General features: G+C 50.7%; 7 protein-coding genes across 7 annotated transcripts; 2 read left to right on the plus strand and 5 right to left on the minus strand.

Moving 5' to 3' along the window:
• Positions 1-93: 93 nt before the first annotated feature.
• On the minus strand, positions 94-2403 carry PC9H_008107 (uncharacterized protein; the record flags this gene model as incomplete). Its single annotated transcript, XM_036777627.1, has 12 exons — positions 94-407; positions 470-599; positions 654-716; positions 770-794; positions 858-944; positions 1000-1021; positions 1073-1255; positions 1312-1496; positions 1552-1608; positions 1663-1957; positions 2014-2058; positions 2115-2403. The coding sequence occupies 12 exons, from the start codon at positions 2401-2403 to the stop codon at positions 94-96; spliced, it is 1695 nt and encodes a 564-aa protein (XP_036631247.1).
• A 1070-nt stretch (positions 2404-3473) lies between these two features.
• Positions 3474-4835, plus strand: PC9H_008108 (uncharacterized protein; the record flags this gene model as incomplete). The annotated part of the gene is made up of 3 exons (XM_036777628.1): positions 3474-4451; positions 4507-4743; positions 4797-4835. The coding sequence occupies 3 exons, from the start codon at positions 3474-3476 to the stop codon at positions 4833-4835; spliced, it is 1254 nt and encodes a 417-aa protein (XP_036631248.1).
• A 198-nt stretch (positions 4836-5033) lies between these two features.
• Positions 5034-7328, minus strand: PC9H_008109 (uncharacterized protein; the record flags this gene model as incomplete). Its single annotated transcript, XM_036777629.1, has 12 exons — positions 5034-5353; positions 5409-5538; positions 5600-5662; positions 5712-5736; positions 5788-5874; positions 5927-5948; positions 6007-6189; positions 6249-6433; positions 6486-6542; positions 6595-6889; positions 6948-6992; positions 7049-7328. 12 exons carry the CDS (start codon positions 7326-7328, stop codon positions 5034-5036), a joined length of 1692 nt encoding a protein of 563 aa, XP_036631249.1.
• Positions 7329-8101: 773 nt separating this feature from the next.
• Positions 8102-9071, minus strand: EFG1 (18S rRNA maturation protein; the record flags this gene model as incomplete). The annotated part of the gene is made up of 4 exons (XM_036777630.1): positions 8102-8419; positions 8471-8601; positions 8677-8785; positions 8838-9071. 4 exons carry the CDS (start codon positions 9069-9071, stop codon positions 8102-8104), a joined length of 792 nt encoding a protein of 263 aa, XP_036631250.1.
• Positions 9072-9390: 319 nt separating this feature from the next.
• PC9H_008111 (uncharacterized protein) lies at positions 9391-9688 on the minus strand (the record flags this gene model as incomplete). Its single annotated transcript, XM_036777631.1, has 2 exons — positions 9391-9570; positions 9623-9688. 2 exons carry the CDS (start codon positions 9686-9688, stop codon positions 9391-9393), a joined length of 246 nt encoding a protein of 81 aa, XP_036631251.1.
• A 296-nt stretch (positions 9689-9984) lies between these two features.
• Positions 9985-10639, plus strand: PC9H_008112 (uncharacterized protein; the record flags this gene model as incomplete). The annotated part of the gene is made up of 3 exons (XM_036777632.1): positions 9985-10035; positions 10090-10242; positions 10325-10639. 3 exons carry the CDS (start codon positions 9985-9987, stop codon positions 10637-10639), a joined length of 519 nt encoding a protein of 172 aa, XP_036631252.1.
• Positions 10640-10929: 290 nt separating this feature from the next.
• On the minus strand, positions 10930-13258 carry PC9H_008113 (uncharacterized protein; the record flags this gene model as incomplete). The annotated part of the gene is made up of 14 exons (XM_036777633.1): positions 10930-11110; positions 11168-11215; positions 11267-11371; positions 11427-11593; positions 11643-11841; positions 11896-11962; positions 12018-12241; positions 12291-12363; positions 12422-12527; positions 12581-12678; positions 12732-12867; positions 12921-12980; positions 13040-13077; positions 13132-13258. The coding sequence occupies 14 exons, from the start codon at positions 13256-13258 to the stop codon at positions 10930-10932; spliced, it is 1629 nt and encodes a 542-aa protein (XP_036631253.1).
• Between the last annotated feature and the right edge of the window lie 257 nt (positions 13259-13515).

A 13515-nucleotide genomic window follows, 5' to 3' on the forward strand; every position in this document is an offset into this window, starting at 1 on the left:
AGCCTGAACATGGCTAATTCCTGCACCAGCGAGGCATGTAAGAAACTTGTAGTATTTATGAGTATAGATGAGTATTTTCCGGGCATCTTTATCTCAGAAGTTTCCGAAACCCTTGAACCACCCGTTCATTGGCTTAATTACACCCACGCGAGCCGGCCTGCCACTGCGATCGATGGTAACTTGTCCGGCCGATGATTTAGCTGATGTGGATGTCGGTTTCCAGGTGGCAAGCCACGTCTTCATGGATGCAAGCGCGTGGGTCTGAACGGCCGCAATAGTGGCGTCGGAGGCAGCTCTGGCGCTAAGGTCAGAGCAATGGAATCCATCTCCCACTGCAATTGGTTGCAGATCAGTGCTCTTGATATTGAGTCCCTGTGCGGAGACGGTCGCCTCACGCCATGGGTCACCTGGGATGAGGGGAGCTTAGGATCGTAGATTTCCGATGGTACGGTGGACTATGGATACTCACGCACGCCGTTGGCGAAGAAAAGGCGATCAACCTTGACGTTCCAGCCATGGTAGGCTCTATTCACGCGGTCGACGGGTATTGTTTTGGGCGGCCTTGGGAAAGCCTTTGGAAACATCAACGCGCATTGCCTCTGCAAAAGTAAGGGGCGTTTAGGGGCAGCTCCTAGACGTACTCGTCCACCTACCAAGTCAGCATTCGGTTGCACCAGGCGGGTGACTAGGCTGGGGGAGTTCGGCGGTGCGCCATCCTACAAATATTAGATAATTGGTTCACCAACCTAATAGCTGAAATGATGTTCACCTGCAAATATCCAACTTCATTGCAACTGGTATTTGTAGCATACGATCAGCTTGTTTCAGAAGGCCAACAAGGCTGTCATATCACTTACACAATCCAGAACCAGGAGCGATTGCTATTGTCTATTTCCGTGTCGGTATAGAATTCCTGGGTGGCATTGTAGCTTCCCAAACAGGTCCTTTGAATACGGTCAGCGCGAATTCCCAAACGTACGACGAAGCAAGTTTACGCACTCGGCATCATCTTTGCCACACACTTGGGGCCTGTTAGTACACTCCCAGTCTGAACTTGCTAGTATATACGTACGTTGTCTGAGATATCCATTCCGCCAGAACGCTCCCCAAGCAGGTAGCGCATGAGCCACGCCCCAGCCGGACGAAGTCGCGCTAACGCCATCCTTGACTTCGAGAGCATCACAGAATCTTGTAAAAGTAGTGTTGGGTCCGGAAGTTGGTTGGAGCGATTGCCAATCCCAAAGATTGTTTCGTACTGCGCGGAGTAAAGCATTAGATGGAATCTTCGCAGCATCTGAGAAGGTCACTCACAAGCACCGGCAACATCATCCAAATGTGTCATGGCCGTCAGGCCGAACGTATCCTTTATTTCATTAATGGCCTTTTGGTCCCGTCCCGAAAAGACTTGGTCGATATGGGTAATGACAGCCTCGACATCGGCTGAGCAGTTTACCGGCATATTTTGGCGGATTGGTTCAAAATAGCGCCAATAATCGCTGAAAGACGTTAGTCAACTCTCATGCAAATGGCCACGCCTGGAGTCAAACCCACAATATCGCTTCAACAACACCCGAGGATGCGTAGCCAGCAAAGAAGAAACCAGGCTTGCTAGATACACCAAAGTATCAGGTCTCCCCGTGAAACAGATAATATTCCACTAACTTGACCATCGTCCAGGACGTTAGAGCACCGGAGTAACTGCCTCCGATGAGGATCCACGGTGCCTTTCCGGGTGCAAGATTGTCTCCATTTGGCATAGGAAGTTTTACCGTCTTAGCGAAATATTCCAAGTCGTCGATTGCTTGCTGTATGGTGTGTAGACGCAAGCTGTCAACAGTGAGGTCAGGTTTGGGGTTGCTTAATCCGTAGAAGCGATGTTCTAGGACGATGGCTGCGCCACTTTGTTGTTGAGCAATGAGACCGTTAATAGTAGCGTTGGTGAGATAACCAGAATACGCTTAGAGAATGTTGTCAACGTCAACTTTGATTCAACACGAAGCTAAAAATATTTACGTTGAGCGTTGGCTTCTCCGGGCGTCATCAAAATAATCGGCCCTCCTGCGATGTCATAGTGAGTTCACGGCTCGGATAATAACCCGCTCAAATGCCCCCACCTGGTTCGTAGAACTCCCATGTATGCCAGAATCGCTGTTTGAACGTGCCAAGGCGGGGGTTGTTGTGGTCGATCAACTGGTCGAAGAGGAATGTCGTATTGTAGGGCGGCAATACCGTGCCATTACGACTGGTCACCGGTAATACTGTTTCTGGAGCTGTAATGACGGGAATGGCGGGGGTTGGTCGCATATTGCCATGAAGCCTGCCATCAGGTAGAATGGCGTGGACAAAGGACGACAGAGAGGTGGCTAAAAGCAAAAGTTTCGTGAGGTTTGTGATGGGAGCCATTTTGCTTCACACGTCCTCAACCTTCCTGCTCGACGCCCGCGGGCTTTATAGGCATTGCGGGCTTCGCTTTCGGAGTGGATAGATAAAAATACCCCCCCGTCAATATGAGGCTTCCTACAGCATGTGGTTCTATCTCGTCAGCGCTGAAAGCATCAGCGTGATCCAGATGGAAAAGAACCCATGAGAAGAATTCGCAAGTATGAGCGGATGCTACTCACCACACATGACGTCTAAAGATGGTCGTTCGTGAGCGTTCGTGGCCTCGACGACCATGTGTCGGTAGGCTAATAATGACATACCATGCTTGCCATTCTCTCGGTCGCGAGACCGTTCGACGATTGACAGGAAAGAGGTATTTACAATGGGGATAAGTGCCATAAACAGTTATCGCTGGTCTAATTGATGGGATTTAGCGGTTCCCTCTGACAGCTCCAAACAGTGTATGTAGTACTTCACGAGGCGCGTCGGATAAATTTCGATGGACGTTGAAACTGATAACTTTAGATCTGTTTTTTTAAAATCAGTGGAGTGTCCTGAAGAGAGATAGAGTATCGGACTACTTGCCGTAGAAATAAGAACAAACCTTTGACTTCGACTGGGAGGCAGGCGATAAGGATTCTCCGTCTCGCAGCTTCTGCACCGCCAGGCGGCGTTCCGCAACGAAATCTGCATCTGGAAGCTGAGCCGATCATGATCGACATTTTCCCTGCTCCTGGTGGGAATAATAATAGGGGCACAAGCTGACTCAGCAGGTTCCGTCCCAAGGCTTTCGGGGCTGCAACATTGCAGCAACAGCTCTCTTTCCTGCAAACCACCATCATATCTGGCATCGCAGACTTTTGATTTCCCAAGTTCCTCCCAGCGAAATCTTCACAATACCTTCTCCGTGCACCCCCCGCTCCCCGCTCCCAATCTTCTGTCGCGACAGAGGATTCATGCTTCGTCCGCCAATTGGTATACCCAAGCACAAAAGACCGTTCGCTGCTAATTCTTCTTGTAATTCTGTGAGCCATATTCATATATACACCAGTGTAGCTACTTACGTCTCGCAGCGCTAAATTCGACGCAACATGGCTTCTGCAGGCATTGTGAACATCCGTCGTGATGTCGACGACAAATTCTACCGCTACCGCATGCCCCTTCTGACCACCAAGATCGAGGGCAAAGGAAACGGCATCAAGACGGTCATCCCCAACATGTCTGATGTCGCGCGCGCCCTCAGCCGTCCCCCGACATACACAACCAAGTTCTTCGGTTGCGAACTCGGAGCGCAAACGTCCTTTGACGAGAGGAACGACCGCTACATCGTCAACGGCGCCCATGATGCCAACCGTCTTCGCGAGCTCCTGGACATCTTCATCGACAAATTTGTGCTCTGCAAAGCGTGCAAGAACCCCGAGACTGAGCTCGTCATCCTGAAAGTCGGGCGGTCGGAAGACATCATACGCGACTGCAAAGCGTGTGGCGAGCGCACGGGGGTCGACATGCGGCACAAGCTGACGACGTTCATCGTCAAGAATCCGCCTGTGAAGAGCAAGAAGTCGAAGAAGGGAGGCGCGGGTGGGGGGGCTGCTGACGGTGTTGGCGGCAACGGGGTGTCTCCTGTCCACAACGGCGGCGAGCACGCCGAAGGCGAAGGCACGCCTGACGGAGCCGAAAGTGACGACGAGTTGAGCAGGCGCATCAAGGCTGAAGCAGCGGAGCTCAATGACGACGCTGCGCTTGCCAAGGAGGATTGGTCTGCCGACACATCTCCTGAAGCCGTCAGAGCCCGTCAGGCACTCGAGGCGGGCGTCGCGAGTCTTGTGCTTGGGGGTGCCGACGATGATGCAAGCGACGAAGACGTCAACAGTCCGTACTCACAGCTCGGCCGGTGGATTGGAGAAAACAAAGATGACGATACCAAAGCCTTCAGTATCGCGGTGTACAAGAAGGCGGGGGAGCTTGGGATCGAGAAGAAGCACAAAACGGTCTTTGTCGTCGTACAAGCCCTATTTGACGCCGATATCGTGGCTCAGATCCCGAAATACACTGCGTTGCTTGCCAAGGTTAGTTATCTCACGATCGCACCATACATTTCAACGGCTGATCAATACCTCGCAGATGGTGACGTCTGAAAAGCATCAGAAGGCACTACTTGGAGGTGTAGAGCGCCTCGTCGGCATCTCGCATCCCGAGATGATTGCCAACGCGGGCGTGCCCAAAATCCTCATGGCTCTATACCAGGCCGATGTCCTCGACGAAGAAGTCATCACGCAATGGGGGACACATGTGAGTAAAAAGTACGTAGACAAGGATACGAGCAAGAGAGTAAGGAAGGCTAGCGAACCTTTCCTCAAGGTCAGTGCCCTCTCGTACATGTCAAAGGATGGCGACTTATTCATCGTCTCTAGTGGCTCGAGGAGGCTGATGATGATGAAGAGGATGAGTAGGACGGTTGAGTGCCCTGTAATATCTGGACACGCATCGCACAGATTCTAAGCACGATCCAATAGTTATCAAGCGACCGATGACAATCATAATTCTTGATTCGCTCTAATCAGCGGCATTGTACGTTGGAGGGCACGGAAGCCACATTATCATAGTGTAGTATCGAACCACTTGGTGTGTTACATGGACGTTCTTCTACTTCAGAAGAGGCCGAAAGACCTAAACCAACCATTCTGTGGCTTCCCCTCAACAACCCGTTCGGGGACGACTCTGTTGTCGATCGTCGGGGTGATACTCGGGGCAACGAACTCCTCTGCCTCAGAGGGCTCCCACGTTGACAGCCACGTTTTGAACGCAGCGAGGGCCTGCTGCTGCACCTCTGCGACGGTGGGGTCTATCGCTGACCTGGCGCTCAGGTCGGAGCAGTGGAATCCACTGGCCATGAGCCCGATTTGCTGCGTTTCGGTGCTGGGGATGTCCAGGCCGGTCGCGGACATGGTGGCGTCGAGCCAAGGGTCGCCTAGAGGAAGAGTGTTATGTTGATGAAAGGGAGGGGGAGGGGGGGACAGGCTTACGAGCACCGTTGGCGAAAAAGATTCTGTCGATTTGGACGTCCCATCCGCCATAAGCCGTGTTGATCTTCTCGACGTCGACGGTGGATGGTATTTCGGGGAAGCGCTGGGGGAACGCAAAGGCACATTGCCGCTAGAAATCATGATGAGGTGAGGATCTTGGACCAAACACATAAGGGACCGAAAAGACGAACAAGATCGTCTTCGACGCCGAAGATCCGACTGACGATAGTCGGTTCTCCCGCGGGGGCCCCGTTCTAGAGAGAGTCATGCTTCAATCTTTAATGCAGTTAGCTGCGCGTTTACCTGGAAGTAACCGACTTCGTTACACCTACATAGACACCATGAGGCTGGTGAATGCTTAGCATGAATAGAGACTTACACGATCCACCACCAAGAACGCCAGGAATTATCAATTCGGGTGTCGGTCCACCACGAAGACTTGGGGTCATGGGTCGTAAGGCAGGCGCTGTTCCGACATGTCAGTGCGGTCGCATCGACACAAAAAGTGCAGGCATTACTCTACGTCCCAACCACCGCAAACTTGGGAGGTAATATATCAACCTTTGGGTATTGAGACGGTGATGGGGCAGCGACTCACTTCCCCACAGGTAGCCGTTCTTCCAGTAATCGCCCCAGGCTTTGAGCGCGTGTTCGAGGCCCCAGCCGGATTCGGGAGCGGATTCGCCGTCTTTCACCTCGAGGGCGTCGCAGAACCTTCGGAACGCGGTATTGGGCCCGGATGTGATTTGCAAGGCCTGCCAATCCCAGAGATTGTTTCGTACTATATTTGATATGAAGTGTTAGGTGTTGTTCGAGATTGTTAGGGAGGGAGAAGCTCACATGCACCGGCGACGTCTTTGACGTGCTTGACGCCGCTCATTCCGAAGTTCGCTTTCAGCTCGTCAATAGCGGTTGTGTTGTCTCCGCCAAAGACTTCATCAACGTGTGCGATAACGGCTTGGACGTCCGCAGAACAGTTACGAGGCATGTGGTTGCGGATGGGCTCGAAGTATTTCCAGTAGTCTCTATATGTGTTTCGTCAATACCACGATCGCGTAAGAAGAGGCAAGAACCTACAGGATGGTCTCAACGACTCCAGACGAAGAGTGTCCGGCGTAGAACAAATCGGGTTTGCTGCCAATTAGTTAGAAAAGAGGCGATGTTCATGACTGATGGTCCTGCTCACGCGACCATAGCATAAGCAGTCAGTGCACCAGGGTAACTCCCTCCTATCATGATCCACGGCGCCTTTCCAGGTTGCACCTGGTCACCTCCGGGCATGGGGAGCTTCACGTTCCGCGCAAAATAGTCGATATCCTCGATCGCTTGTTCGATGGTGTGCAATTTCAGGCTTTCGTCACTGAGATCGGGTTTGGGGTTGCTTAAGCCAAAGAAACGATGTTCTAAGATGATGGTCGCGCCGTTCTCTTGTTGGGCGAGTATGCCATTGATGGTGGTGTTAGTGAGGTAGCCGACATATCCTTTAAGGGCAAGTACAGTGAGCAAGGGCAAAAGTCCTTGGCGTGTAAGTTCGTGTACCTTGTGCGTTAGACTCGCCAGGAGTCATGAATATGATTGGACCACCTGCGACATTGTTCAGCACAGAGACGGCGACACCAAACTCGAACGCAATCACTGACCAGGCTTGTAGAATTCCCAGGTATGCCAGAAACGTTGTTTGAATGTCCCGAGCTCGGGGTTCTTATGGTCGATGAGTTGGTCGAAGATGTAAGTGGTGTTGTATGGTGGCAACTCGTCGCCGTTTCGGCTGACGACTGGGGCTGCAGGAATAGGTGCGCGGGGTATGGCGGGCGGTGGCCTAAAATTGGCATGAGGACGACCGTCGGGGAGGATGGCATGGGTAAGTGACACAAAGCATCCCGCTAAGACAGCGAGCCGTAGGAGGGTGAGGGGAGCCATCACTCGGCTTGTAGCATTACATTCCGTTTGGTACGCCTTTTATCCTCTTCCATAGCCAGATGGAGGAGGAGGGTGGCCCTGTTTCTTACGTACGGATGGTCGGCATGCGCTACAGCAGTTATCTACCAGAAGATCAACGCGAAAAGAAGGTTAGTACATGTGCGACCGACGATGCGAAGTGATGGACTTACAGTGTTTATAATGGTCCATGTCGACGAATACTATAAAGTGAAGTGATCTGATGGTGCGTTCATGGGTGGAACCCTGTTAGGGTATTGCCGCATGCTGGTCCACGCGGAAGCCCAGAGTACGAGAGTTCACGGCTCGGACTCAGTGCTAGAGAGTAGCATGTGGTGTACCATGTAGACGCTTCAAACCTACGTGTAAGAATTCAGAGCATCCATTCAACATGCTCCGATTACTGGCAGTCACCGAGAGGTCAGGCTGAAAAGGGCCAGAGACTGGGTCAACCAAGAGTTCGTTTGAAAGGAGTGGTTTCCTTAATTGTGTCTTATACATCGTCCGTTTTGTCAATGACAATGCGAAAGAGGTGAATGTAGCGGAAGGGGGTCGTTATTGGGGACATAGAGCGTCCTTCATGGCTTCAATGTCATGAGCTGTACTGTGGAACTGAACTGAACCCAAGCATCTAGAAACCTACGAGCCGCTGAGCAAGCTGCCACTCATGCCCACAAGGAGGGAAAGCGTTCCAGAAATCCCTGAAGATCAAAAAGAGGAACCGCAGCGTCCGCAGGTATTACAAATTCGTACATTTACTGATCATCCTCTTCGTCTCCATCCTCACCGAAGAATGGATCAACTTCCTCAGGCGTTGGTTCCCGTCGTTGGGACTTGGGAGCTGGATCCGTTTTCGTGGGTTTCGCAGATGGTTGCTTGTGCCTAGTTGTACCCTTCTCTTCAAGGCTCATCTCTGGATCCGGTGGTATTTCACCGTTTGACATGCAATCCCTTATCCAGCTCCGTAACTCCTCCCGCGCTGCCTCAGTGCTAGCAGAAGATGGTATAGCGGCCTCTCCTTGTCTGACTTCAGGCGGAAACAAAGAAACATATTTCTTTGTTTTGGGATAATGCTAAAAAGGAAACGATTAGGACAGTCTTCGTAGTGGTAATGAAGCTCATACCAAGATGTAGTTCAGGTCAACCCGTAGGTCCTGAAGGCGTCGCTCCAGCACTTCTTTTGAATCGTCACCAAAATTGCCAGAAGAGAGCTTGCGTTTGGTCTGCAGTAGTTTTCGGGTGACTTTCTGTTTTTCTTCAATCCAGAGTCAACTGGCCGACCACATTTTCTACAAGATAGGACTCACCGAAAAACTTCACCATATGATACTTAGATGTAGGGCGCGCTCCTTCCTTGCAAGCTCAGCCTGGGCTAAATCGGCTTCCAGAGATTTGAGCCTTCGCTCAGTTTCAACACGAACATTGGCTGCTAGTTTGTCCTAACCTAAAATCATCAGAGGTACTCACATCCAATACATAACTCCAAGTCACCTTCGCGAGTAAACGACGGGTCTGCCTCAGAGCAGCTTTTATCTTCTGGACTCCGGGGGTGGAACTGGAGTCTTCTCCTTGTCGCTGAAATTTATGTTTTGAGGTACTCGGCTTTGACGACGAGGAATCGTCTCGTCGTTTCTGCCTTGAAGTGCGAACTGGTCCCATGATGATAGTTGGTTGTTGAATGAGATCACGGGCGCTTAAGGTAATCAGTGGCTGTCCTCGCGACATGATAATTTCGCGCGGAGTCCTTCGGAGTCGCGTCCCATTTACCTGGTCCTCTTCAACGAACTGAAAGTTGATGATCAAAGATATCCCAGGCCACACTATGCACTTCCCTCCCGCGTGGTACTCAAATCGATGTTTATTTTTGACGTCTGCCAAAAAGCCACCACAAAGCCACCGTATTGAAAGCAAAATTGAAATTGGTATACAATTGCACAGGCAGTTCTTCTTCACTACTAAACAATATTTGGCAACTATGGGCGCATGGTGTCCTCATGATCTGTTTGTACGCGTTAGCTCCGGTTTCGAACCTTTGAATCAACGCCTACCTTTGTACGCGAACAAGTCTCCCTTTGACCTGGGTGACCCGCACCCTTCGAGCGATAAACACGACACCGATATCTTCGTCCTCATCCGAATCGCACTGTGTCTTGGTAATGTCTTCGTCAGACAAGCTGGAGTTGGAACTAGCAGGTGATGTAGATGAAACCCATGATTGCTGAATCTAGATGGACTGAGCTCATGTCCTCGTCGAACACGATGGTTAATTTGCTTACCTTATGTGTGTCTTGATCCTCTTGGGAGGTAATACAGACTGATGATTTCATTGCGACAGTCGACATTGGCTCGAGTCCGGTCGAGGGAACGATCTGAGGCGTTGAGATTGGACTACCTCTGGTCTTATGACGGTGGTAGATAAACAGGTATTGTGGCCAAAATGGCTGCGGCTCCTTTTTGAGGCCACAAAGATGCTAACGTTGCCACTGCAATTCCAGTCCGATCCCAGATAATTGTGGACTGTGGACTCGGAGACAATGAACATGTGGCCCCTTTGACTAGCCTTGCCCTCTATCAGGCTTTGTATATAAGGTGTCTATGTTGAAGATGATTTATCCCCAGCCCTCTCAGTTACTTCGACATGTCCTCAGCCATCACTTTCAACGAACCCATGATTTCTCCCAAAGATCGGGTAGGTGGCAGTATTTGGGTTGTCACCGTCGTTGATTAACATATCATTTCATAGGTTGCTCCGTCGAAATTGAGCATCGAGGCTCTGCTCATTGCTGAACCCATGGATGCCTCGCCACCCCCCAACACCCCCGCAACCGCAGCCCTTGAGGAATATGGACAGGAAAGCATGCTTCAAGCCCGTCGCTTTCTCATGTTCAAACCAAGGGTGAGTAGCGTAGCTTTATACGCGTCGTCACCCAGGTGTACAAGGCACTTTTGCTTCATATGCTGATGCACGTCACTTCCAGGAGTTTTTGCCTGCTTTGAAGATTTGTACGGGCATGTTCTTGCCTGACGACCAGCCGATCATGGCGGCCCCTCCAAACTCTCCAACGACTAGCCATCGTGCTAAGTTTGAGGATGAGGAAGAGATGGCGCTTCTTCCTTGGGCAGTTGCACTCAAAGCCAGTGGTCTCGACGGTGGCGAAGAAGTCTTCCATACAGATTATCCCAACTCTAGCAATCTACGCAATCCGTCGCAGGTTCTCTCACCAGCTAATTCCGTCTTCACCGACGATGGTAGCTCCACTGGCTCTGGTGACGAAGCTACTGGCGGATGCTAGATGTCCTATTAACAGTGATAACCCTTCGGGGACGACCCGCCACGTATCAAACTCTTTTTCATCTTACACTGTATCATCAGCCCGCTACCTTCTCACCATTCTTTCTTCCTTCTAGTTATTTCCTTTATACAGAGTGCCACTCAGCCTTTTGAGCGCTCACTTACTTCTTGATTCGCTAAACTCCGCCTTAAAGTAGGTTCGGGAGATCCCAATTCACTATATGTACATCTGTCTACCAATACACATGACAGTCATAACTTCAGCGATATCAACGACACTGCTCCGAAGTTTCAGCTGTCCCGTGCGGCAGCGCGTACCCTGAGTGGCAACTGCGCGCCCTTCTTTTCCTCGCCCTCGATAGCAGGGACCACAACAAGGCAAGGGTACCGTTTAACGCTTTTAGCTTCGGGAGTAAGCTCAAATTCGAAGTTGCTGATGAATTCAATGAGGAACGCATGTAGCTCAAAAACCCTATAATCCAAGGGTCAGTGAACAGCGCTGAGAATTAATACATCATTAAGTCCTTACGCAAACCTCCAGCCGATACAAGAGCGTACGCCGGCGGAGAATGACAATCTGCAGGATCCCAGTCAGAAACACTACCACGATTCTTGCTTGCATACGCACAGATTACCGTACACCCCGACGGTAGTAGACTTCTTCTCGTTGGAGTTTATGAGCCATCGTTCTGGATTGAAGTCATCTGCGTCTTCGCCGAAAACGTGCTTGTTCCTTTAAAAGGAGTCATTCAGGTCCATCAACGAGGGACGTTTATTAACCAACTTACGCGTTGTAACCAATCATAGATGTCATAACTATAAGCCCTTTCGGGACAGGTAGCTCCGTCAGTATTTTACCGTCGCTGGTCTCAAGGGGAGTTGAGAGCGGGAGGACATCATCTCGACCGGCTTGTCTGAATGTGTGAAGGACAGCTGGATGGAGTCGCAAGCCCTCCTATTCAACTTGAGCGCCAGCCATCCTGAGGCAATGAACTATTGTTTACCTTAATCACAGCCGTGGTGTAAGGCATGTTATCGAAATCGGATACCTCGAAGTGGGCGCGTCCTTGGTTACGAATATTGGCCTCGGCGTTCCTTATTTCCCGACGAAGCCTATGTTGCATTTCAGGATGTTCGCTTAGCTCGAGTAATATCCAGCTTAGGCTATTCGCCGTAGTCTCGTGTCCCGCCAGCATAATTGTCCTATAGATAGCGTGAAAACCAAGTTAAGGTGACACAACTCTGAGTCATAATCACCTCATTTGCGCAAGCATTTCGGTGTCAGTCATCTTCGCTTTCTCATCCTCTGAAGCATTGGAACGCACTGAACGGTATTGTGAACGCAGAGTTGACAGCTACGACTGATTCTGTGCACTCACCGAGCAAGCTCATGATGTCCTTGCTTCCCCTACCTTGCAGGAGTTCCTCGGTCTTCGACTCTACCAACGACTTGGCTACGTTATTACCGACTCGCTCTGTTTCTCGCGCATGATCGAGCTGCTTGCTGCTCCGTTGCCAGAGATCGCGCAACCAGGAGGGAAGACGTCCCCAAGCACTAATAGTGAAAAGGAATGCATGGCTGGGCGAACCAAAAGTCGCCGCCCTGTTTTCGTTCAGTGAAGTGTACCGGTAGAATTCGGTGGGTGACTCACAACAAACCATTGTATGCCTTCGCTAAGTCATTCTCTTCGTTGTCGATTGCGCCGAACTGGTAGTCAAACGCGGCTATATGGAACACTAGGTTGAGAGGACGACAGTGGGTTCGGACAGTTCGGGTATTCACCTTCTCCAATGGCATCCAGAGCCGCGCGGGATAACCAATAGGGCATATTCAACGTTGTTGAGCCTTCCGGAATACCCGACAGTTTGTCCTTCCATTTCTCGCTGAGCTATTTTAAAGTTCAATGTTCATATGTGCACCCGGATGTTGACCACCACCGACCTTGTTAGCACACGCGAAGAATATAGGTAAGAATGCGCGGGATTCTGGAAACCCAAAACCTGGAAGCATTATTTTCCTTTGCCGCTTATGTACGTCCGCTAGAGGTGTGTCCATTAGTGAAGCCTCTCTGATAAAGAAAGTAATAGCCCACCCTCTGCCCACGTTAAGCCTTGTCCAGTAATGATCCGACTGAGCTCCCGACGCTCTGGGACTTTGGGCCAGTGGTACCCAGATGTCTGATAGATGTATTGCAGGGCCTTTGGGTCGGAGACGAGCAAACGATCCTCCTGCACCAAACATCATGAATTACTGCAGGGTCAAGAGCGATAGTCTTACGCACCCCCATGAATCCTTTGATTCGGACCACGTCACCATAACTCCTTTGCCACTTGAGATCTACCTGATGACTGAATCAGTGACCAGCAACCTAAACGCCATAGACTTTAATCGATTAATCACCGTGCCAGCTTCACTTTGGAACAACTCCGGCAAGTTTCCTGCATTCAATCTTGAGTATGTAATTGACATTAGATGAGAACATTGATGCTCACCTAACAAGAAGGATCCAACTGGAGGCCCACGAATATGAGTAAGAGATATACGTGAAAAACGTCGATATAGTAAATAGACCACTGCTGTGAGCGAGCATGAAAGTAAGGTGATACCAAGAACGGCCATCTTGACGGGGGATTTTATTCTCAACCTTGCCCTCCTTTATCGAACTTGTACCCACTATAAATACATGCGTAGCGGGTGTGATTATCCCGCTACATCCAGCCGGGTGATTACTCCATGGGAAAACAAGCTGCCAGGAAGCGAGCTTCTGGTGTGTCCCGGTGGGCCCACCCAATGGTCAGGTGGGAAGAGGACTCTGAATGTACCCTTGAGGCCTGGGCGTCGTAAGCAGCAGTGAGTAACATTTGGGCCGATCGCGG

This window comes from Pleurotus ostreatus (genome assembly GCF_014466165.1).
Source record: "Pleurotus ostreatus strain PC9 chromosome Unknown scaffold_5, whole genome shotgun sequence".
Taxonomy (NCBI): domain Eukaryota; kingdom Fungi; phylum Basidiomycota; class Agaricomycetes; order Agaricales; family Pleurotaceae; genus Pleurotus; species Pleurotus ostreatus.